At 38.6% G+C, this 23,742-nt stretch overlaps 1 protein-coding gene across 1 annotated transcript in view; it reads right to left on the bottom strand.

Moving 5' to 3' along the window:
* EEFSEC (eukaryotic elongation factor, selenocysteine-tRNA specific) overlaps nt 1-23,742 on the bottom strand; it is a 167,710-nt gene that overhangs the window by 120,442 nt on the left and 23,526 nt on the right. Inside the window, exon 2 of the mRNA XM_074957655.1 lies at nt 1,850-2,057. Coding sequence (XP_074813756.1) covers nt 1,850-2,057 — 208 coding nt within the window. The remainder of the gene's footprint in view (nt 1-1,849; nt 2,058-23,742) is intronic.

Raw genomic sequence — 23,742 nt, 5'->3', positions numbered from 1 at the left:
TCAAATGCATCTTCCATATTCTCAATTAAGCCATCCATCATACTGTTCTTTTCCCATTCAAACCAAATCACACTTCTCCCCTTCAATTCAGGAAAAACCCTAATTTCTCCTCCCTCTCTCTGCAGCTGACAAGATTCCCGGATTGCAGGAAGTGTTACAACCCCATAAACCAAAGGGCAGATTTTTTTTTTTTTTTTTAAAACCAGGAGATTTCACTTCTGTTATTTCATCTGAGCTGAATTCGAAGGGAGCCTTTAAATTGATTAAGTATCTTAATTCTGGTTTGTTTCTCACAGCACTACACTGAAGCTGACTCTACAATTAAAATTTAGAGCAAGGTAGCTTATAGTGCCCAGGGGTGTGAAAAATCCACACATCTGAGCAATGTAGTTATGCCGACCTGACCCCATTGTAGATGCAGCTAGGTCAACAGATGAATGCGTCCATCAAAGTATCTACCGTCACCAACTTTCACGCAGTAAATAAGCACCCTGACTTTAACAACAAGCCAAAAATCAAGCTAATCCCATTTCAAAATAAGGCCAAAACAAGCCAATCTTCACGCGGTAAATAAGCGCCCTGACTTTAACAACAAGCCAAAAATCAAGCTAATCCCATTTCAAAATAAGGCCAAAACAAGCCAATCCCTAAGAACCCCAACACTCTATGTGACTAGATCCCCCCGGCGTGCAGTCTGGGACTGTGGGTGGGCCCGCTGTGCACTCCTGGCTCTCTCCCCACCTTACCTCTGGCTTGCCGGGAGCCGATAAAAAAAAAGATGCAACAAGCTACAACCAACAACAAGCTACAAGGCAAAAACTAGCCAACAAGCAACACGCAAGCCAATTAAGCCAAAAACAAGCCCAATTTCTGTGCTTTTTTTCCGGGTTTGGCATGTCTGCTCAAAGGTTGTGTTCCTACAGCAACAGAAAAATCCTTTTTGTCCTAGTAGGCTGAGGGTATGTCTACATTGCCCACGTTACAGCGCGGACGCAACAGCACTGTGACGTGGGCAGTGTAGTCATGCTTTATTGCCGGGGGAGAGCTCTCCCGGTGACAAAAAAAATAACCACTCCAAATGGGCACAGCTCCCAGAGATAAAGCGCTGTCTATACAGGTGCTTTTCAGCGCTAAAACTTTTGCCGCTCAGGGAGATGTTTTTTCACACCCTTGAACAACTAAAGTTTTAGCACTGAAAGTGGCAGTGTAGACTCAGCCTAAATCTACACTATGGGGTTAGGCCAGCATAACTACAGCACCTTAGCTATGCTTCTATAGTCCCTTATTGTTGACATGGCCTTAGGAACAAAGCAGCCACCATGAGACCTTTAATGACTACAGTGAGCAGCTGGAGCACACAGCAGGGGAGTGCAGCAAATTAACACAAAAGAATAGCACAGAACTCACAAAGTTCTTGTCTACACCGAGAAACTGAGGTGTGTCAACTAACATATGTCAAATGGCACATTTTAAAACACCACTTAGCACCTAGTATAGATAGAAACAGTTGTATTTAAAAATATGTCAACTAGCTATGATCAGTGCTAGGCACTTGAGCAACTACCCTCTGGAGTTGTCTCAAACTGGGCACCAAAAATCACAGCAACCAAAAGTCACTTTTAAAAATCTTGCTCAGGGGTCAGATACAAAATTTAAGACAGGGTTTGAATTTCTTGGGGCTGGGGGGGGGGGGGGGACGACGACACCTTTATCCCTTTCTATGCATCCGTACATAGATCTCTTTATGCCAGTGTCTGGTCTAACCAAGGTGTATGTGAAAGCATCTCTGAGAGGTAGGTAGGTGTACAAAAAGCTTTGTTACATTAGAAGAACATCTTTGGTAACTTACTTTGTATTTTCCAGAGTCTTCTGCATTTTCTTCGTCATCTTCTCAATGGCAGCTTGTCTCTTTCCCTCTGGAAGAAGGTCTATTTTGTTCAGAACTACCACCATCTTCTGGCAGGCGATTTGCCCAATCACCAAGCACTCTGCTGACTGAGTCTGCATCCCTTTTGTCACATCTATTACGAGCATCATCAAATCAATAATCTGGGCACCTGGAAGAAAAGTCAATGTCGGTATCATACCTGTATGAAAGAGTTAGAGACCCTCTTTCTAAAGTGTGTTTCTGTAAACACTGTCCATAATGTATCAATACATACACTCACACAAATAAAACATGAAGCCAAGGTGAAAAGCCAAAGCATGTTTATGGTCAACGCCATTTGAAAACTCAAGGAATTGCAAGATACAGTAGAATTACACAAAGAAATAGCTACACAAAGAAATCCAAGGTTGTTAGAATAAAAAGTTACCTTTTGTACTATAGTGACAGTCTCACATTAAGGACTTGGGCAATATATTTGTTATAGAACTGATCTTTACTGTAGCACAAACATAAGACACACATCTCAACTAATTCAGTAACACACTGTAAACAGAGATTAATATGCTACAATGAGATCATATATACACTGTTTACACTGGGTCACACACCACAGTGAGGGCAACAGGGTTAGACATTTCATGCTGCTGCAAAGGTAAACACATTTTACTGCAGGAGTATAATACTGAGTCTTTATTAGATCTTTCCATAATTACTAACATGATTATTTCTCAGTATCCTCTTTTGATTGTAATCTATGTTTCATTATTTGTTTGAAGACAAAATCAAAGAGCTGAAACTCTCTTTGCAGAGCTATATTAACATTTTTAAGGATGCTGTTACATAAAGAAGAAAATGAAGTCACAATAGTCTAGACTCCATAAGAATCACAGTAAAAACAAAGTAGTAAAATGAAGTTTAAACATCACAGAACAAAACCACTGAGGAAAGAAATGTTTCATGCTCCTAAGTATGCTCAAACAAATGGAAAGTTCAGAAATACTTGACAGTACTCATTTAAAATTGCAGAAAAATATATCTGCCACCTTCCCCTCATGACATCTTTAAAGGTTTGAAATAAAAATACTGGCTTGGGACATTTAAACAGTGATATCAAAGGAGCTGCATGTGTGCTCAGAACCTTTGAAAATCAAACCACTTTTATTTAAGTATGGATTTAGAAGCCTAACTTTAAGTACCAAGGTTTGAAACTTTGGTCAAAATCTATAAAACGAGTAAAAGGTTCAATGCAAGTGTGAAGGGAGAACACCAGCAAATAAACCAGTGAAAATATTCTATCAGTGATGGCCAAAACCTATTACAACTATAACAAGGATAAACTGGGATCCTTCAAATAGGTTAATTTTCCCTTGTCAAGATCTCCTTTGGAACTTTATGGAGCAACATTCTGGGAAGCATCAGCCAAAAGAGGGATGTGCAGGATTCACTGTAAGAACAGAAGAGAATGAAAAGATGATGAAGAATTGCATCTACCTTACTACTAAGGTGAAGAAATAACCCCTGCTGGAACAGTAATCTTGTTTGTTCCCTCTTCCACGTGCTGACATTAACAGTTTTGTGTCTGGATATTAAGCAGCAAAAAAGCAGAGGAGGGGAAGCTGAAAGAGTTACACAGTTTGACAAAGATTATGGTTACATAGTTTTCGGTGCTCTGTGGTAAGACTGGCTAATAGTTTTTGACTGGTGTGCGGGAATATCTGCATTAACAGGATACTTCAGAACAAGAGGGAGATTTAGGAAACATTCTGCCCTTTAATTAGCGAGCTGAGCTTTGTCCTCTTCTGCCGGCGTCCAAAACTTGGCATAGAAGGAAGTGCTTTTCCAAGAATACTAACATTCAAACCGCCAAATGGTCATTTTAATCAATTCTAAATATATTAAAACAAGTTTTTCAAGTCACTTGATTTATATACTTTTCTGATGTTGAGGGAATTGACTAAACACCACAGTATATTGTCATTCTGCCTTGAATTAAAGCATGTACAGTATGTGCACTTCAGATCTCTGCAACAGCTGAACAAATACAGGCAGATTTCCCACATCCCCACTCCTTCACTGAGAGGAATATAATTCACTTTGAGTCTAAATTTATCTAGAGTTCTTGTGGCCTCATTTTTCCTCCAATTTTTATTAGTAGTAGTATCACAAGTTCTAAATATCATTAAGTGAAGATTCCCATTATTGACTAAACTGGTTTTCAGATAAGGTTCTGACAGCTGGACTGCTCTGGATCATACTACGCACACATTCAGGACCCTTCTATCTCTTTCCTGCTAGGATATCGATAAACATAACTGATCGTCAAGCAGACAAAGATGTGCATCAATGCCACTCACATACTCAGAAGCTGTTTCAGAGGAGCATGTTGTAAATGAAGCACTAGAAAGCCATGTGCAACAGACCTTAATATAGCAAAGCTCAATCTAAAAAGGTAAAGGTCTAAAGCTGAACTAGCAGAGAGTTGCAGTGATCTACAAAACGTCTTTCAAGAATAACAAAATTCTAAAAGAAACTAATGTGACAAATCTAGCATCATTATTTACAGTACCCAGGATTCCGGTTTCTAGTGCTTCTAATATTTTCCTGAAACTTTTGTTAAGAATAAGAAATTGACAAAATTGTTCCTTTTCTCTCTCCTCCTCCCACCCACACTTTTTTGCTTAATTTTCATCATAAGCCATCACATGGAAACAGACAGCCTTGTTTATAATTCCCATGAACTAAGGATAGGAAATCATTCTGAGAGTGGATTTCATGGGTGAGTGAGTGGGTGGGAATTGCAGCAGCAAAAATTAACAGTTATAAATTACTACTTTCAACCTATCAAAGCTTTTCATCTTGTAATACTGCATGAAGACCCCTTTTAAGCTACAGCAGGATCATTATCATAGCAGTGTAGTTAGCACAGCATTTTCTCATGCAGTATCTTAATCATTTAAAAAATGGCATAAGGCAAGCTTAGCGTATGTTATCCCTCCAAATGCATTTTCTGGTTTTGTTATTGCAGAAATTGTTTTACTCCTTTAAGCAGTTTTTAATTACAGTATAAAATAGCATTAAACTGCATTTTTGAGGGAACAGGAGGGGGTTTGGAGGCACTAAACTCCATACCAAAATGGCTTAAATCTAATAAGAAGAAGAAGTGTGCAGATAGTTCTGAATGTGAACAAGTGTCAGTACTTTAAGCGAGGTAAAAATATTTTAAATTAGTTAATATTTGACAATTAAAAACACTAGTTCTAAGCACACACAGCAGGGGGAGGTTGGTTTGTTTTTACAACTGTAATGAAAGGATGTTTTGTACGAAGCTTTATTGCACACACTCTTCCTACATTGCTGATACCTGTTCGAATGAATGTGAATGAACCATTAACCTTAACTTCTTGGCTGATTTTAACATTATTAGCTATCATTATATTTAAGACATATAACCATTAAAGTAACGATGGTTGCACTGTATGCTTTAGCTCACCCTCTTCCAACTAATTACTATGACAAGGTAAATATGGGTCTCTAGAGACACTCTAGGCCAAATTTTGATCTCAGTTAGTCCAGATTTAAACCAGGGTAACTGAGATCAGAATCTTGCCTTTGAGAACGGCAGATAATTTGACACCATATGTTCTACAATATCTAAGCCCACTGACAAAAGAAAGATTGCACTGCAGCCTTCACGTGCAGTGTATATAGAAATGCTAATTTATATTGTAGCCTTAATGGCATTTTATTGCAGTTTATTTCAATAACTTTATTTTAAGTAAACATTACATATGCCACTAATTGTGATATTTATCTATTAGCTAATTATTAATATTAATAAAATTAATCTATTAGCACTTCCAGACAATTTTTTTTAACATATGAAACCCTTAAAATGTAAGACTCACTAGGGTTTCTGCTGAGGTTTATTTAAGAAACCAAAAGTAGCACCATAGTCAAAATATGAAATTATGAAATAAAAATAATTGCATCAAATATAAACCAACAACTTTCATGGGAACGAGTAAGAACATTAAATATGTAAAGGTTGGCCAGATGATAGCTGAAGGGTGTAAACACCAAGGTACAAGAAGAATTGTTTCGGCTAACTATTGGGAAAAACCAAAATGATTAAATTCATTAGGTCCCTGTTGCACAATCTTTGCATCACAGAAGGTCCAAAGGCCAAACCTGTATACAATATTTTTATATAAGATTTTAATCAGAGATAAATGCACACAATTTTTTTTCTGTTTGTTTAGAGAATGCTGTAAGTATAAACAGCACTTTAACCTCTTGATATCTGGCTTTATCCTGGAGGTGGCCACAATAAAGCTCTTTGGGACAGGAACTGTCTTTTCATTGCATACATGAGCAGCACCTAGCACAATGCAGCCCTGATTGGGATGCCTAGACACTACAACAATACAAACAACAAAACATTAATAATAATGAAATGATTGACAAGAGCAGTCCAGATTAGGGAAGCAGGTGCAGAATGTCTACCAGGAACAACTTAAAGGCAAAGAGAAGACAGAGAGAGAGAGAGAGAGAGGGAGGAGGGACAAGTGAATAACCCAAGGAGACAGCTCATATAGGGCATCCAAGAAATGACATATTGATCCAAGACTTCCTGACAAAAATATAATTATACACACACGGTAAAAATGTGTTAGTCTCATTATACTGTAAGCTCTCTGGAACAGGGACCTTGCCTCCTCTATGTTCTATACAGTGCTTAGCATGCTGACTGGGCTCAATTAATAAAATAATGTTATATAATAATAGTAATAATGTATAACAGAAGGTATCCCGTGAACAAAGAACAGTTCACACATTTTGGCAGAGTACCTAGATAGAATGGCAAGCATCAACATCTTCACTGCAATCATGGAACAAAGGTGAAGATGAACACCGCTCCAACATACTTATTTAGACTGCAGACTCCTCAAGGCATTGACCATGTCTTCACATGTCTTTGTACAGTCCTTAACACAACATGGTTCCTGAGGCTGATGAGCCCATTGGGCACTATCATATTATAACTAATGAAATAATAAACAAACAAACAACAGTAGTTTTCCAATTTTCCCCACCCTTTGGATGACTTCAAAAGGGACAGATCTTCTCACTGACCCACCTCTCTTCTCTATTCCCTAGTCCTCCTCTGCTTAATTCTCAAATTTGGTTTCATTCTGTGGAAGGGCTACTTAGACCACTTGCAATCCGTGGATCATAATTGTAGAGCTACTGGAGTAGAGTAATCTGGAAAAAAGTCAGCTAAGATGCACAGAAGGTGAATATAATAGCCAGACTTCTCATGAAAATCAGAAGCTCACTTGGAACAAAAATGGCAAAGCTGCATATACTAGAAAGAGGCAATCTCACTGAATTTCAGTATTGCTTTAAAAATATCTTACAGGTAAGAAAGGAGATGTTAGAAACTAACAGCCTCATGTTTACAGGTTAAATGGTCTTCAAAACACCAAGCAACCAACTCACCACAATCTTGTATTTCAGTCAAAAAAAAGAACTGAAACATGTCTGTGTTATTTTCCTCTGTATCTCAGGACTTCAGGAATAGGGAAAGCACAAGTAAGGATGAACCTATATAAATGTACTACTATGTATAGAACCTCACTTGAAGAAAGCTTTTAATTCAGGTATTGAGAACATTATCACTGCAATAGCTCAGAGGTTTGAGCATTGGCCTGTTAAACCCAGGGTTGTGAGTTCAATCCTTGAGGGGGCCATTTAGGGATCTGGGGCAAAAATTGGGGATTGGTCTTGCTTTGAGCAGGGGGTTGGACTAGATGACCTCCTGAGGTCCCTTCCACCCCTGATATTCTATGATACAGCAGTATGGACATCAAAAACAATTACAGGAATAAACAAGGTGATGATATCTCACCCAAAACCAGGGTGGACAAAAATTTTTAGGATTTTTTTTTTTATTTAAATCGGATTTTTTTTATAAAATGCTTTTTGAGGAAAAACCTATCTAAAGATAGTTTTCATTAAGATACATTATAGCTCAAAGATATCTCATCATGGAATAGGGATTATAAATTCTAATTCTATAGTATGAGACAATATAGTCATGTAATGTTTAAGAAAAGTTTTGTAAATGAGTTCCAGTAGTTCATGGATTAGGGACCCCATTTTGTGGGGTTCCAGGGGCTTCTGTATAGATTATTTAGGTTAATCTTCCTATCTACCCAATGGGACTCAGTGCTCAGTCTAGAAGATACCATCAGAGATGCTTAGTTTTGCAGTTCTCAAACTGTGGAGTTGGGTCTCCAGAGACAACATGCTTGTTAACAGCAAAAATGTTTTAAAATAAATAATATATAGAGGTGAGAAATAACAGACCTCAACCCTACTGTCCCTCTGCAAATTTGTGAACGCAGAGTCAATCCCTTACCTCTCTCTAAAAGTGTAAAGTTTCAAAAAGTTCAATGAATAGAAGATTGTTGGGGGTGGAATAGATCTGGACAAGGAGAAGAAGTCTGGAGATAAACGTGAGAAGGGAGGGACAGGCAGCAGAAACAAAAGTGAAACTGTTTGAGTAGCATATTCCAGAAGTCTTGAGGTCTTTCTGAGTGTAGCCTTCACTGATTTGAGATCTACCATGCCATTCTCTCACCAGAAGGGAAAACCTATAATGGCAGCAGGCCGTAAAAGAGACCCAGTTTGGGAATAAGAACCATTCAAGAAATATATGTTTGCTGATGATGTTTTAAAGAAAGTCATACCGGTGAACTGCTGGAAATCAATTAAGCACTTGGATTCAGAGACTGTTGAAGTGATAATCTCACTTTTAACAGCAGTAACTTCTTCCGCCAGCGTAGAAAGAATATTTTCTTCCTTTGGACTAATTCATTACAAATTGAGAAATCGTTTGGGACCTGAAAAAGCAGGAAAGCTTCTTTTTCTTTTCCAGATTATAAACAAACAGGAATATGAAGGTGAAGACGACTGAGTGAGCTGCAGAAGCCAGTATTTTAAATTTCTCATGTTGACCTGGTGACATAGTCAATTTAATTTTTGTTTTTTAAAAAAATATATTTCATTTAACTATTTTAATTAAAAACAATTTTAACAAAAACAAACCTGAGATTTTAAAAATCTTGTATGTTTAAATTCAAAAATTCATATGCTTGTTTTGTTAAAATATTATATGTTTGCTCTTGAAGAAAAAAAATCCAGAATACATAACGTTGTTGTTTTAGTCAAATAAAACCATTTAAATGTCTGTCTGGTGATGTTCTCCTCCTAATACAGCATGGCAAGAATATCCTCCAAATATTTATGATTAACATGTTGAACTGGAGATAGTTCACCACCCAGTGACTTCATAAATATCTGCTTCAATTACCTTTGGTCAATGAAATAACCAAACAATCATTCATTTTCTGATATAGCTGTAAAACTAATCTGAAAAGTTTTCAAAATAAATCACTTTAAAAATGAATAGTGTGTACCTTCTAAAAATGAAACCTACATCTTTCTCTGAGTTGTGAAGAATATGTATTAAGGTTATAACAACCAACAAGAATGCACTTTTATGTAGAAATCCTTGATTAAATGAGTCTTCCTTAATTCAATTTGATTTAAACCAAATCCGACCTGCCCAAAACCTGCATCATTTTTTGAGAGAACATCTTCCACAGGCTCTGTGGGGAAAAGGAATAAAGAGTAGCTGAACTGTTTTCGTTTTTCAGAGGATATTGTCGTACATAGAGAAGTGATCTAAAAGAGAGGAGAGTTCTTCAGAACCACATATGAAGGCAAATGGTACTTGAAATTAATCTGAATGAAGCTGATACATGCAGAAGACCAAGACATATATATGGAAGCAGCAGTGACTATTACATCCATACTGAGGGTATCAACTATAAAATTAAGCCAAGGAAATCAAGAGATCCCCTCCAGAACAAGTATGCAGCCTTCCATTTACTGTTTCATCCATTACTTTCTAAAAGAAATGTTGAAGCACATTCAGAAAGAATATCAAAAAGGCTTCCTGAAGTAATTTCCCACTTAGCCTGAAAATGGTAAGTCAACTATTAGAGTGTATCCTTTTGGTGATGACACGCTGCTCAAAGACATGGCCCTCTAATAAGAAAGATTAAATAGAAGCTAGTTGTCACCTACAGACATACGGGGGCGGGGGGGGGGAGGGTTGTCGAAAGATGGGAATTATGTTGCAAGATAAGAAACTGAAAAAACGAGAATAAAATAATAAAGCAACAGACATTTACTAAGTCAGAAAAAATAACTGACAATGAAGATAACTAGTGAAAAAAATCTCTGTGATGACAGCCAGAGATAAGAAAAAGCAACTAGGCTAGCAACAAAGTATCAGGGAAGAAAAAATAGTAAAACGGTGTAAGCTAAATTTGGAGGCAGCAGCATTCATCCATAATCAGCAGATTGACAGGAGATCAGCTATTTAAAGATGCTCTTAAAATGAGGACTTTAGTTAGGGATACAAATTATCTGATCCCTACTTTAAAAACCCAAATCCAAGACATCCCTAGCAAAGTAAAGTTACTTTAGAACTTTGGGGAAACCTGAATAGCTGGCAAAAAAAGTAATAATTTATTATTGCCATTACTTGGAGCTTGTAGAATGAGCACTTAGCCAAAGATATCAGCCAGGGAGACCCTGAAGCCAGCAGTGTGTGTCCAGTCAACTAGCGACCAGATATTAGAGTGGACTCCACAAGTCAGCAGAGACCTTTATCTAATAACTTGATTTATTTGTGCATCCCACACATTACCCAAGCTAAGACTCTTATCTGTCTAGTTCTTATATCTTGCCCATCATGATAGTATTTCAGTGCCTCACCAGAAAGACATCCTCATGATGACCTATAGGCAGCAGCATTACTTGGTAAACCACAATAAAATTTCCACTAGCTGAGCTGGTAGGAGATGTGCTTAGCCCATATAAGACAGAAGCAACTCTGTGTCACGTATGTCTCTTAACGGGACAATGTCAAGATTAGTAAGCCAAATATATGACCTACTTTAAAAATGACATTGTCTCCAAAAAAACCTCATTGCGTTTTTTTAGATTTTTTTTAAAAAATTAGTGATCTTAAAAACCAAATTGAATTTGTCTCTTCCAGTTCCTCTATTAATTTATTTTGTTTATTGTCATTTCTTTGGATGTATAGTATGAATAAAAAGGAAATCCCATTTAGGGTTCTAAGCACAAGAGACCAGAAAAGAAATAGAATTAAATAGTAATTTAACCCAGCAGCCAGGAGAATTCACCCCCAATAAAACACGTTTTCAAAACATTAAGTTTTAAAATAATAAACTGGACTTGATTCCAACCCTACTATAACAAAATAATGTGTTGTTGATTTTTTGTACTGTAGTTTAAAGAAAGTGGAAGGCTGAAGGCTAGTCCCTACAACTGCTATATGCTGGTGCCTTGCATTCCTAGGCAAAGGTGCTAGAGCAGAAATAAAACTAAATTTCTTAAATACACATTTGTTGAAGAATGCTGCTAAGATCCAGTCTATCGTAAAAGTACTCTGTTATGTGCACACAACACATGGATCAGTCTTTATGACTTCTATTGAAGTACAGAGGGAACAGCCCATCTCTCACAAGAAGCAAATCCATCCAAGTCTCGACCACATATGCTGTTATGGATCTCCATATAAACCACGGGTACTCAAACTGGGGGTCGGGACCCCTCAGGGGGTCGCGAGGTTATTACATGGAGGGTCGCAAGCAGTCAGCCTCCACCCCAAACCCTGCTTTGCCTCCAGCATTTATAATGGTGTTAAATATAAAACAAGTGTTTTTAATTTTTAAGGGGGGGGGGTCGCACTCAGAGGCTTGCTATGTGAAAGGGGTCACCAGTACAATAGTTTGAGAACCATGGATATAAACAAACTTACAGATTAAGGCTCTGCTCATACAGTTTGTTGCATGTTGATGGTCCATGCTCAAAGACCTCAGTGAAATCAATGGGGTTCTGTAAAGACGCAGCTGTTCACCCATGCACAACTAATTGTGGGATCAGGACCTAAGAAAGTCAATTCTCTCCACTGCACGTCAGTTGTATGTCATTCTAAATAGGGTAGCAAGGACAGGGTTATGTCTAGAAAAATCATTTAGGCCAGGGGTTTTCAAACTGGGGGTTGGGACCCCTCAGGGGGTCGTGAGGTTACTACATGGAGGGTCATGAGTTGTCAGCCTCCACCCCAAACCCCGCTTCACCGCCACCATTGAAATGGTGTTAAATATATTTTAAAGTGTTTTTAATTTATAAGGGGGTCACACTCGGAGACCTGCTATGTGAAAGGAGTCACCAGTACAAAAGTTTGAGAACCACTGATTTAGGCCTCTCTTTTTAACGTCTCAATTCCAAGAGTTGATTACCATTTTATTACATACACAGTACACATTTTTAGAACAACTGGATTATAAACTCTACACACTAATCTGACTTGCAATTTTAGTATGGGTGAAAAGGGTGAACCAAAAAGTATTTCCAGCTACTAAATTGGGAGAATCTGAGCTATTTTTTTTCAAATGGGTGAAAAACAAGAAAATTAGAGGTTTATTTTATTTTATTTTGGCAGGCAGCCACTTAATATGGCGCCAAATCAGATTTTTGCTACAATCACTACCAATGTAAAGCTGCAGATCACTTGGCCCCAAACACAGTAAAAATGTCACTAATCTGCACTAATCTCCTGGGGAGGGAGGAAAAAGGCCTGGGTCCGAGTATGAACCAGTGAAGAGATTTTGCATGCCACTTGAGCACAGAGCATAAGTATGGATTCTGACTCCTTGCTTCTTTAAGCTACTGTGTCCTTTTTTCTGTTTGTGGTAATCTTTTTAGCTGACTTTGCGCAAACAGTACAACTCCTGTTCACAGGCAGCGAAAGGAAGCAGAAATGCCAAAATAAAATAATTGTAGGCCATGGGCTATAATTTGATTTCATGCTTACAAGGAAATGAAAGCGGACTTCCTTAAACATATTTTTTTAAATATGCTTTTTACCATGTTAGGATTTCCTCTAGCACAGAAGAGAAAATGGGATTGCAGAAAATGTGCCGTTCTCAAGTATCATTGCTACTCAGGGGCAAAGCTCTGTTTTAATGTGCACTTCCCATTCTGTGGAAGAGGAAATTCTTCAATTAATAAACCGGGTGGACTGAGGCGAGTTTTTAAGGTTTAATCAATTTCATCTGCACTTAGAATAAAAAGACTGACTATTCTACTATATTTTCTCCCCTTTTCAAAAAATAATAAAATGAATGTTTTATTTTAAATTCTTTGAGGTTAGTATCTCCTGTTTCAGGAAATATTGTCTATTTCATGCAGCGAGTATGAAACTTTCCCCTCTCACCAACCAACCCTCGTTTTTCTTTGTTAAGAATCCTTATTCAAAAAAACACTCAATGATTCTCTGTTTTCATATACGGTAACACCTGGGGAGATGCTATGAGTTATACAGGATTTTGGTAGGTACCTTGGGGGGAGGTAGTGGGGTTGGTGAGGAAGATGTTTTGCAGGATATGGAATCTTTCAGAAGCCAATGTTAAAGGGAGGGGGGACTGGAGTGCATGAATTACTCGTGAAGAAACCCTCTGTAAAGCAATTCAAATCATGTACCAAAACGGATACCAGAGCTTTGGTTAGACAACACTTTGAAAAGTACAGGAACTCTCACTAAAGTTCAAGGATCCCACCACTGTTTTCCAGGGATGCCAGTCCAGATGGTTTACCAGCTGGAAGTCATGAACAGGGAACTGCATGAGAGCCTTGCACTCAGAAATTGATTTATATGATGTTTCTAGGTACCCAGGGACAGCTCAACTTTGCAAAACGTATGGTCACATTGCCAATACACCGAAGGATGCCCCAAATTTCTCTAAAGATGTATTAAAACTTACAAAATATAATACAATCATCCTTGATCAACAGAGATTCCTTGTTGCCTGAATTTACCACCAATAAAAACTTGTGGTTGGATAAGCTCTTTCCTAACCCTACAACTATAAAGAGAGGGCAGTAGTGTCTTAAGCCCCCGCACTTCCAGGGAATCCACATCTGATCCACCAAATAGAGTTCTGTCCTTCGGTTACCCATCCATGTTCCTGGATTACTCTGGCACCAGTTCCCGTCCTCCTGATCTACGTAGAGAGGTTTCCAGAAGCCAATGCACATCAGAAATAGGTGTAACAAAGGGTGTAGTTGCTACAACCAAAGGGAATTTCAAGAAAGGAGCTGGTGGCCGGAGATGGGAGAATCTGTTCATAGGTGGTGAGAGCGCTAGCCAGAGCTCTTCATATATTATTTTGCAGAAGGCTTCACAAAACAAGACCAAGACCTGGCACATATTTGAGGGCTTCGCGGGCTGTACAATGTGCACCTCTGCTCTAAAGACAAAAATAGAGACTAACGTGGGACCCTTTGTGAATGCGTTCTCTCTTACTATAAAGTTATCCAAAGCCCTTCTTGTTTAAACATGCACATAGTAAACGTCAGCAGCTGAAGGCAAATGGCACTGGGTAGGTTCTGGGCTTTGTACAGATGCATGTAAGGAACAGAATAGATCTCCTGAGGGCTTGCTATTGCTTTTGCAAAAGCACCTGCAGGAATTCTTAAATAACTGTATACAGTTTTTATAAGATCATTTTTCAGTTTTGACGGCTGACTTCAAGCCTACAAAAAGAAAAGGAGTACTTGTGGCACCTTAGAGACTAACAAATTTATTTGAGCATAAGCTTTCGTGAGCTACAGCTCACTGCATCGGATGCATTCAGTAGAAAATACAGTGGGGAGATTTATATACACACAGAACATGAAACAATGGGTGTTACCATACATACTGTAATGAGAGTGATCACTTAAGATGAGCTATTACCAGCTATTATTATTTTTGCGAATACAGACTAACACAGCTGCTACTCTGAAGCTTGTTCAAGCCTACAGTGGTCTTGTCATAGTAACTAACCTTATAAGAGAGAGAAATTATTTTTGAAAGAGTTCAGGCCTGAAGGGTCATTTCAGGGGCACAAAAGCTATACCATCCACAACCAATCAAGAATTATAGGTATGAACCACAGAACTTTCTAAGCCAGCATGGTCAGCACGAACTACAAAAGGTCAGGTGTTTAGATCCACAGAGGAGGATTAATGTTACACTGCTCAATGTGACATCAATTGGCCAGTCAGAAGCAGCATGAACAGCACTCTAATGGGAACTCCAAAAGCGCCAAGGTGTGATGGATTTGAAGTTATCCTTTAATAATTCACTAACACTGTATGCTGACCTGGTTATTAACACGTTTGCTATATGAATACATTAGTTTAGTTTAACAGGAGGGGCTGTTTGGAAAAACAAGCAGGAAAGGAAAGAATGGCTCATGATAAGCACTTAATGCAGGAAAGGAAAAGGCCCAGGAACACAAGAGAGCAAAGGAACTATATAGTTTGGTTTTAAAAGGGACTCTCTCTCAAGAGAGGGAGTAGTTTTTTTGATGGAACCAGATAGACAAAGGCACCTGCTGGGGTTGACTAAAGAACTTAGGCTTGCGTAGGATACCACCAGGGAATGGTAGGCCTTTAGGTAATAGACACATATGCAGAAAGTTAGTTGTTTTCAAATTCTTTCTTTAAATGCTTTGCTCCTACTGCAAAATAAACACCACTTTGGTTTTAAGAAAGCTGTCTTGTCCCAGTATACTACTGGTCACCAAATCCCAAAGGGAAGAATTGCAGGTGCTTGAACTCAGATTGACCTGTTGGGTACAAATGCTTGATACACAGGGTGCTGTAGCCCAGGGCCCATTCTAAGAGCTGGTCTGCACTAGAAGTGCTACATCTGCACAGCTGCATCAGAGAGGCAGAAGCTATGTCGGCAGGAGAGCATCTCCCACCAACATAGCACCGGCGTAGACAGCACTTAGGTTGCTGTACCTTGTGTCTCTCGGGGGGGGTGGGGGTGGCTTTTTCACACCCCAAGCAACATAAATTATATCAGCATAAGCAGTCGTGTAGACCTGCCCTAAGACGGGGAGAGAATTGTGGAGTTCACCATGAGATAGCTAAAGGCATGAGGCCTGACAGCTGAGAAAGTGCATTCAGAGACAAGAAGGGGGAGAGACATGAAGCTAGTCCTGTAACCATGATATGAAGCTTTAAAATTAAACCTTAGACTTAAACTCTCTATTCACATTACTTTAGAACAGCAGTTCTCAAACTCTGGGTCGGGACCCCGTTACAACAGGGTTGCCAGGGCTGGCGTTAGCCTTGCTGATGCCTGGGGCTGAGGATGAAGCTGAAGCCCAAGCCCCACTGCCCAGGGCCGAAGCCTGAGGGCTTCAGGCACCCTGCCTGGGGCTGAAACTCTTGGGATTCGGCTTTGGCCGGCTTAGGCTTCGGTCCCCCCTTCTGGGGTTGCATAGCAATTTTTGTTATCAGAAGGGGGCTGCAGTACAATAAAGTTTGAGAACCCCTGCTTTAGATGCCTCAGTGATGAACAGCAGTCAAAAAAGCATTCAGAGCCCAGATAGGTAACCCAGTGATGGCGGTTAGCAAAGCTGTTAGGATTCCCAATCCTGATATCTTTTGATCAGCAAAAACAATTGCGCATGCAAGCCTATTTAGATACTTACAGGGCCTCTAACACCAAAGTATCCAAGTACCCTCTAAGTATTAAAAAAATATATAATGTATATCTTCCTTCTCAACCTGTATGGGCAATAGCTTATTTATTTTGTAGGATTTTCTTGTTTATGTCTGTTTGCATGTGAAGAACTTATGAAGGGAAGGTAAATTGGAGAACAGAATTTTGCATTTGTAAGTAAGGTCCACCGTCAATTTTAAGTCCTATAGGAGTGAGTTTCACAGTCCAGGTTCTATAGCCTGTGAGGAAGAATAAAGGAAGGAACAGGACCATAGTCAGGGCTCCAACAAAAATGCAAAACACCGTCTAGTAAGAGAAAAAAAGGTTTCTGTAATCAGAGAGGCTGCCATCTATTTTATTTTGATCCTGCAAGTTAGTGCTTTATCTTACTTTTTATCATAATGCTTAGTGTTATTTCATCTCCTTCTTATAGAGAGGATGCAATGTATTGTAGACGAGTCCAAATTCTAAAGCTACCTGGCAAGGTTCAGGAAGATGGCATTATGATAATCTGAAGAGACTCAGATCACAAATGTGTTAAAAATTATGAAGGGAAGGAGAACCAGGAAAGCTATTCACGCTCATGAAAGGCTCCCAAAAAGAAGTCACCATCTAAAAAATGAAAGAAAACTAAAAGTAAACTCAGCAGAATTCCTTCATGAAAAGAGTAAAATTAGCATATTGAATAAGCTGCCAACTAAGGCCATTGAGGCAAGTCATGAAAATGACCTCAGGATACAATCAGACGTTTTTCTGGGTAGAGAGAGAAAGAGGTTGAAGGATATAGAGCAGGTCACATTTCAGTTCAGAAGCAACAGGAAATAATTCCACTATGTAGTGGCACTGAAAACAGCTGCCCCAAAACCAGCATGCCAAGAAACTCTGAACTTCACTAAATGTGATACAGTAGCAGTTCTAGTTCTGTTTTGAAAAAAGCAAGGAGGTAAGTTTGGAGGTTAAATATAAGCAAAAGTACACTTGTACTTGTTGGCTGTAGTGGACTTTCCTTCCCATCCTCACCCCACTCCTTCAATTCCATGCACAAATCTCTGTTCATAGTGCCTCAGTCTGTGTATCATGAGTCACATAGGAAATCTGTTTTGATTTCTTGAAGGTGAAGTAGGGAAGAAGTGTTTTTCAAAACAAAAATTTAAAGTTACAACAGAAATCGTTTTAGAAAACGAAACAAGCCACCATAAAACTATAAAGCACAGCTGGAATTCTGATGAACTGAGCTCATGATGAAAAGGAGGGGCCAAATTTACAGGAACAAATCAAACATTGAATATTACAAATAGGATGCTCAGAGATTATTACAAAGACACATTTGGTGGCCCTTGAAACCAACCTTGCATGCATCCTAAAAGCAATTAAATCTCAGTGTTTCCAAGTTATGTCTGGTGTCTCCGTAGATTTATCAGAAACGATATATAACCTATTGCTTCTTTCTCAACACTGTCAAAAATAATACATGGCATAATATTTCTCATTTCCAGTGGAATTGTATTCTGTCTATGGGTCAAATCCCGCAGTCCTTACCAGGAGAAATGCTCACTGCCTTATCAGGAAAAACTCACCACAGTAAGCACTGCACACTCAGGCCCTATCCCCATATCACTACTCAGGATGATTATAATGTGAATAACTTTTAGTTTAAAATGTTCTTGTGCACATGAATTAAGTCAGGAACCACTAGATTTTCTAAAATTATCTGTTCAAATTGCTAATTTGTCTGCATTAGATTATTTGCAATACCCACTTAGAAGATCAAGAAATCATTTCTCTTTATTGGCTTTGTCTTTTCTATTTAAAGATTTTCTTCCTCCCTCTTGTTTTTCTACTGGGATAAAAGCTAAGTGCAACTGCTTTTTGTTTACTTCTGCTTGTGCAAGAGCAACACTAATGAGGGGAACAGCAATATGCAAAGCTAAGAAAATAACATTCCTTAGTTAATGTTTTGCTGCTTATTAGAGCAAAGGGAATTTTTTTTTTAAGTGTGTCAGACCGAGGTAGTTACTTTTTTTTCCTCCACTCCAATTGTTGGAATGGCGGATTTATTAAAAAAAGATTTTTAGGCTCTGTGTAGCTTGAAAACTTGTCTCTCTCACTAACAGAAGTTGGTCCAACAAATGATATTACTTTGCCCAACTTATCTCTTTAATATCCTGGGACCGACATGCCGACAAAAACACTGCATACTTAGACTCAAAGACATTTCCACCTAGATATTTTTAAGTCCTAAATTTTTGCTGTTGTATAATAGTTGTATATTAATCAATTATCCAGAAAAGGTAGTAAATAGTCAGATGGCAAAATCTGCAAAGACTATAAAATATTTAGATTAGTAAAGACAAGAGAGGATTATGAGGAACTTCACAAGGACCTTGGAGAGCTGAGTGACTGGGCAACGTGATGGCAAATGAAATTCAGTATTGTCAAGATAATGTTTACTTTATTTTTTCCGTCTACTATTTGTGCACACTGGTTTCTAAATTAACCGTAATCGCTAGGGAAAGAGACTTGTGGGCAGTTCAATGAAAACCACAATGTTCAGCCGCAGTCCAAAAATCAAACAAAATGTTAGAATGTATGAGTGGTGAGACAGAAAATACTGAAAGTATTCAATAAATGGTACATCCTCAACTGTGGAACTCATTCCCACTCGACATCGAGGCCAATAATTTAGTGAAATGGGTTAGATATTTATATGAATAATAGAAACACATTCACAGTTAAATGAAGCAGGATAAAACATTTTAGACAAGATAAAACCACTCATACTTCAGGGCATAAACTAAACACTAACTGGTGGGGCTTAAGAAGAAACCGACACTATGGTTAGTTATTCTACAGTTGTCCATTATTGGGTTTCTTGTACCTTCCTCGGAGGCATGTGATTTCGGCCTCTGCCAGAGACAGGATACTGAACTAAATAAATCATTACTTTGATCTAGTATTCCAATTCCAGTGAGATACTCCAAGGGGCTCCTAGGCGCTAGTGCAATACAAATAGTAAATAATTAACAAGCTTTTATCAATCTCCGACGTCTAGATTCACATTCAGGGCATGAAAAATTGTCAACAATTCTTTGTGCAGTTTGACCCGAGACAAACCACCTGTGGGGAAGTGGGGATTTGCAATAGATTTGCCTCCCCTTTCCCTTGAACAATAGGGTTTTTTAAGCCCAGAAGCCTGGTTTTATGAAGTATATAGTGATCAGCTGCAGTGTACTCAAGAGCTGTTTATTCCCATTGCAGCTGGATTGAAGGTGCAAAGAATGAACATATACTCCGATTTTGCCTTCTCCCATAGAAGATATTCCATATCCAGCATCCCCAGGAGTTTTCCTGTGACCTGTTGAATTGGTATTGAATATTCAAAATGCAGTGTGATTAGTTCAAGTGTTGATCTTTTTGTTGGGAAATATTTTGCTTTGGTATCAAGGCCGCTTGTGCCTTGCATTGGAGAATTAAATGTAATGCAGTATTTAAACTTGGGCCTTACACGGCTGAGCATAAATGGTCCCTGCAACTCAGTAAAGTTTTAATAATAAATTCTGAAATGAAATAGGTTGGAAAGACTAGATTTAAGAAATTTTATGGTCTTGAATTATATCAGCTTTCTGCATAAGTTTGCACAGGGCAAAAAAGGTAAGTTATTATATGTATACCATCAAGAGTACTAAGATGCTTTACAGAGCGATACAAAAATAAGGTCCGTGACCTAAATTGATTACAGTGTATGTAGACAGACTATATAAATAGGCAGGCCATAGACAATCAGGACCTAGGCATGTGTTTTCATGGTGAAAATGGATAAGCATGGATGGATGGATTTTAGAAGACAATCCAGAGGGATTTCATAATGGCATTAATGTGGGAGGTGGGGAAAAAGAGTAACCAATGACACGAAGGCGCTACGCCTAAGAAACAGGGAGGACACAAGAGTTGCCAACAATAGAAAAAAGATCTAGCATCCAAAAGAGATTTGAGAAACAACGGTCTTGAATTTAAGGCACTGTACTGGCACGCATGAGACCAGGGTTCTTTTCCTAGCTCTTCCACAGACTTCATATGTAACCTCGGGCTAACTGCTTGATCTCCGAGACTCAGTTCATCATCTGTAAAATGGAGATAATACTTCCCCCTACCTCACAGAAATGTTATAAGAATAAATTAAGTTAAGGTTTCTGAGGTGCTCTGCTAATAATATCAGCAGCACCACAGAAAAGTCTATATATGTAGACAATAAAAAGCCCCTGCATACAGCTACAACCATAACCCAACCCCAACCCCCTCCGGCAAGGTCTTGGTTTTGCTGTTGGTAAGTTACCTTGCTGAGAAGCTCGGATCTCAGGGCTGCAACCCAAAGAATAACTTGTACTTCATAAAGAACTATAACCATTAAAAAAGGGAGAGAAAAGAGGAGCTTTTAAGGTAAGTGAAATAATGGACCCATCACTACTGATATTGTTTCTAAGGTCATTGTAGGGAAAGAAGGGAGTGGTATGTGAACTGGACAGCTTGTGTGTGCATGCACACATCTTCTCTCAAATCAGCAGTTAGTTGTCTCTGCTAGTGATTTGTAATTTTGGCTGTTTCTACTTAACATTGTGTGTTTTTCATGACCAGCATAAGTGCAAAAGAGGCTTTCCCCAATCTAAGATTTTTTTTTAAATGTGCATACTTCTATATTTATTTAAACCAACTATTATGAATCCATATAATTCCACTATGTGGACTCTGGGAGGGAAAGGGACAGGTACCTGCTTTACCCATGTAAAGAGGTTCAGGACATGGCATCCTCTACCAATGTATTTCATATGTTTTGTCTCTATTTTTACAAAAAGAACAGGAGTACTTGTTGCACCTTAGAGACTAACAAATTTATTAGAGCATAAGCTTTCGTGGGTGACAGCCCACTTCATCGGATGCATAGAATGGAACATATAGTAAGAAGATATATATATACATACAGAGAAGGTGGAAGTTGCCATACAAACTGTAAGAGGCTAATTAATTAAGATGAGCTATTATCAGTAGGAGAAAAAAAAAACTTTTGTAGTGATAATCAAGATGGCCCATTTAGACAGTTGACAAGAAGGTATGAGGATACTTAAGATAGGGAAATATATTCAATATGTGTAATGACCCAGCCACTCCCAGTCTCTATTCAAACCCAAGTTAATGGTATTTAGTTTGCATATTAATTCCAGCTCAGTAAAATGAAAGTGACTTGTATGACAAGTAGACTCTTCATAGCTTTCCAGTTAGCACCTCCTCAAGTTTTCAGCACATGCTAAATGGTGCAAAGTTCCGCATCACCGAAAGGATGGCCAGCAAACTGGCAGTAGAAACTGAAAGTGGCTTTTGGCTCATTCTGCCCCCACCCCCCGAAAAGTTCACCCCATAAATAAGTTTCAGAGAGTCAACATATGGACTTAACGTTAGTGACAGTATTAGCTACATGAATGAAAGACACTGTATTACGATGCATTTAAAAGCACAAATCTCACAATGCTACTTATAAATAGTACTTTGCATACAATATGAAAAGAAACAGGTATACACTTTTAAAAGTATCTTAAGGAATCTGTTTAAAAGACCTGAAATCCATCTCCATGTCTCTATTGGACCCTTATTTTTTCTCCTCTTGCATACACTTTATACCACCACACTCAAGGCCAACCTTGAGGAATTCCAATTGAGGAATGTATGGGACTCATGGAAAAATGTGAACATAACTCGCTAATCCAAAGGAGTCATTGTTGAGCCCTCTCCTGTCTAGCCCCACATGGGTTCAAGCACATTGACTGCACATCATTTCCAGCCCTTAATAGCTCAGGGAAGAGGAAACATGGAGAAGGAACTGAATTCAGATTTCATACAGGGTAATGTAGAGTATTTTCACTGGGCTGTCAAAAATGAATTCTCCTAGAGAACTTTACAACCTAGTCATCAGAGGCAAACATCTTCTATACAAGGGATTCCGAATCATTCACAACATTTCCTCAACTGAGGTCTCAGTTTCTATGTAAACATGGGAAATATCAAACATTTGTTCAATTCACCTCTTAAGCATCAGCACAGAATTCATGGGCCACCTAGTATCTGTCTTTGGAACAGACCAGCCCCAGGGCCATGGTCCCCAGATTGGGAAGCCCTGCTTTGTATTAAACCCCACCGCTTTGCATCTTTTTAAAACCACAAAAAATATGTTGTCCCCAAGGAACAGTCATGAGAGGCCACTGGAAGATCCACACTAGTGCTCACAGATCTTTTTGATCAGAGGGCAGTTGAAATGGATTTTAAAAGACCCAAAATAATTAGGAGTTTATGTAAAAATAAAGATTTTTTTAAAAACCAAAATGATTGCTAGAGGCAAAGAGAAAAGCATTCTCTAGTTTTCTCCCCACCATCCAGAACACTGAAAAAACATCAGTCAGGGTTATAAACATCTGTAATTGCCGGGGGAATGTACAATACTTTCAGAAACTCCAGGCCCACGTATCCTGTAGCTCTGCACTTCACAAACAAAAGGTTGGGGGAAGAATGAGGGGGTGGGATACAGGGAATAAAGGCTTAAAGATTAAAGTCACAGGCAGAGACAGACGGCTCCGTTTTTTAATAACTGAAAACACGAGTTGTGCCTGAATGTGCTCATTGTTTTATGGCGGGAGGGAGAGTCTACGCATGCAGGACTGGCTGGCGACAGAGCTGCCTTTCCATCAAAAATAAGATTTATTAAAAGAAAAAGACATCAGCCCAATACCCTAATTTCCCCTCTTGTAATGTTTAATGGTGCAGTCAGGTAGTTATCAACAAGTTACCCCACCTCCCCTTTCATTAAGTTGAGGAAACCTGTTATAGAAGAGCTATTCCTGATTTTGACAGCGTAACACACAAATGAAGAAGGCTTTCAAGACTGTATGTTATGGAGAATGTAATATTAATATATTCATACACAAACATGCATAACATTTTAAATATCACACATGCTGTATATACATTCCCATCTATCTACTTGCATACAATACTAGTACATACGCATATATGAACACACATACCTGAATGATTTTTTTTATATTTGTACAAGCACATTTTAATCAATAAAAATTAATTATATTTTACTATACACACAACTCAACTAGAGGACACTAACAACTTAAGTTACATGTTGTAAATAAAT

This window comes from Natator depressus, chromosome 7, assembly GCF_965152275.1.
Source record: "Natator depressus isolate rNatDep1 chromosome 7, rNatDep2.hap1, whole genome shotgun sequence".
In the NCBI taxonomy this organism is placed as follows: Eukaryota; Metazoa; Chordata; order Testudines; family Cheloniidae; genus Natator; species Natator depressus.
This window is presented reverse-complemented; position numbering and strand designations above follow the sequence as displayed.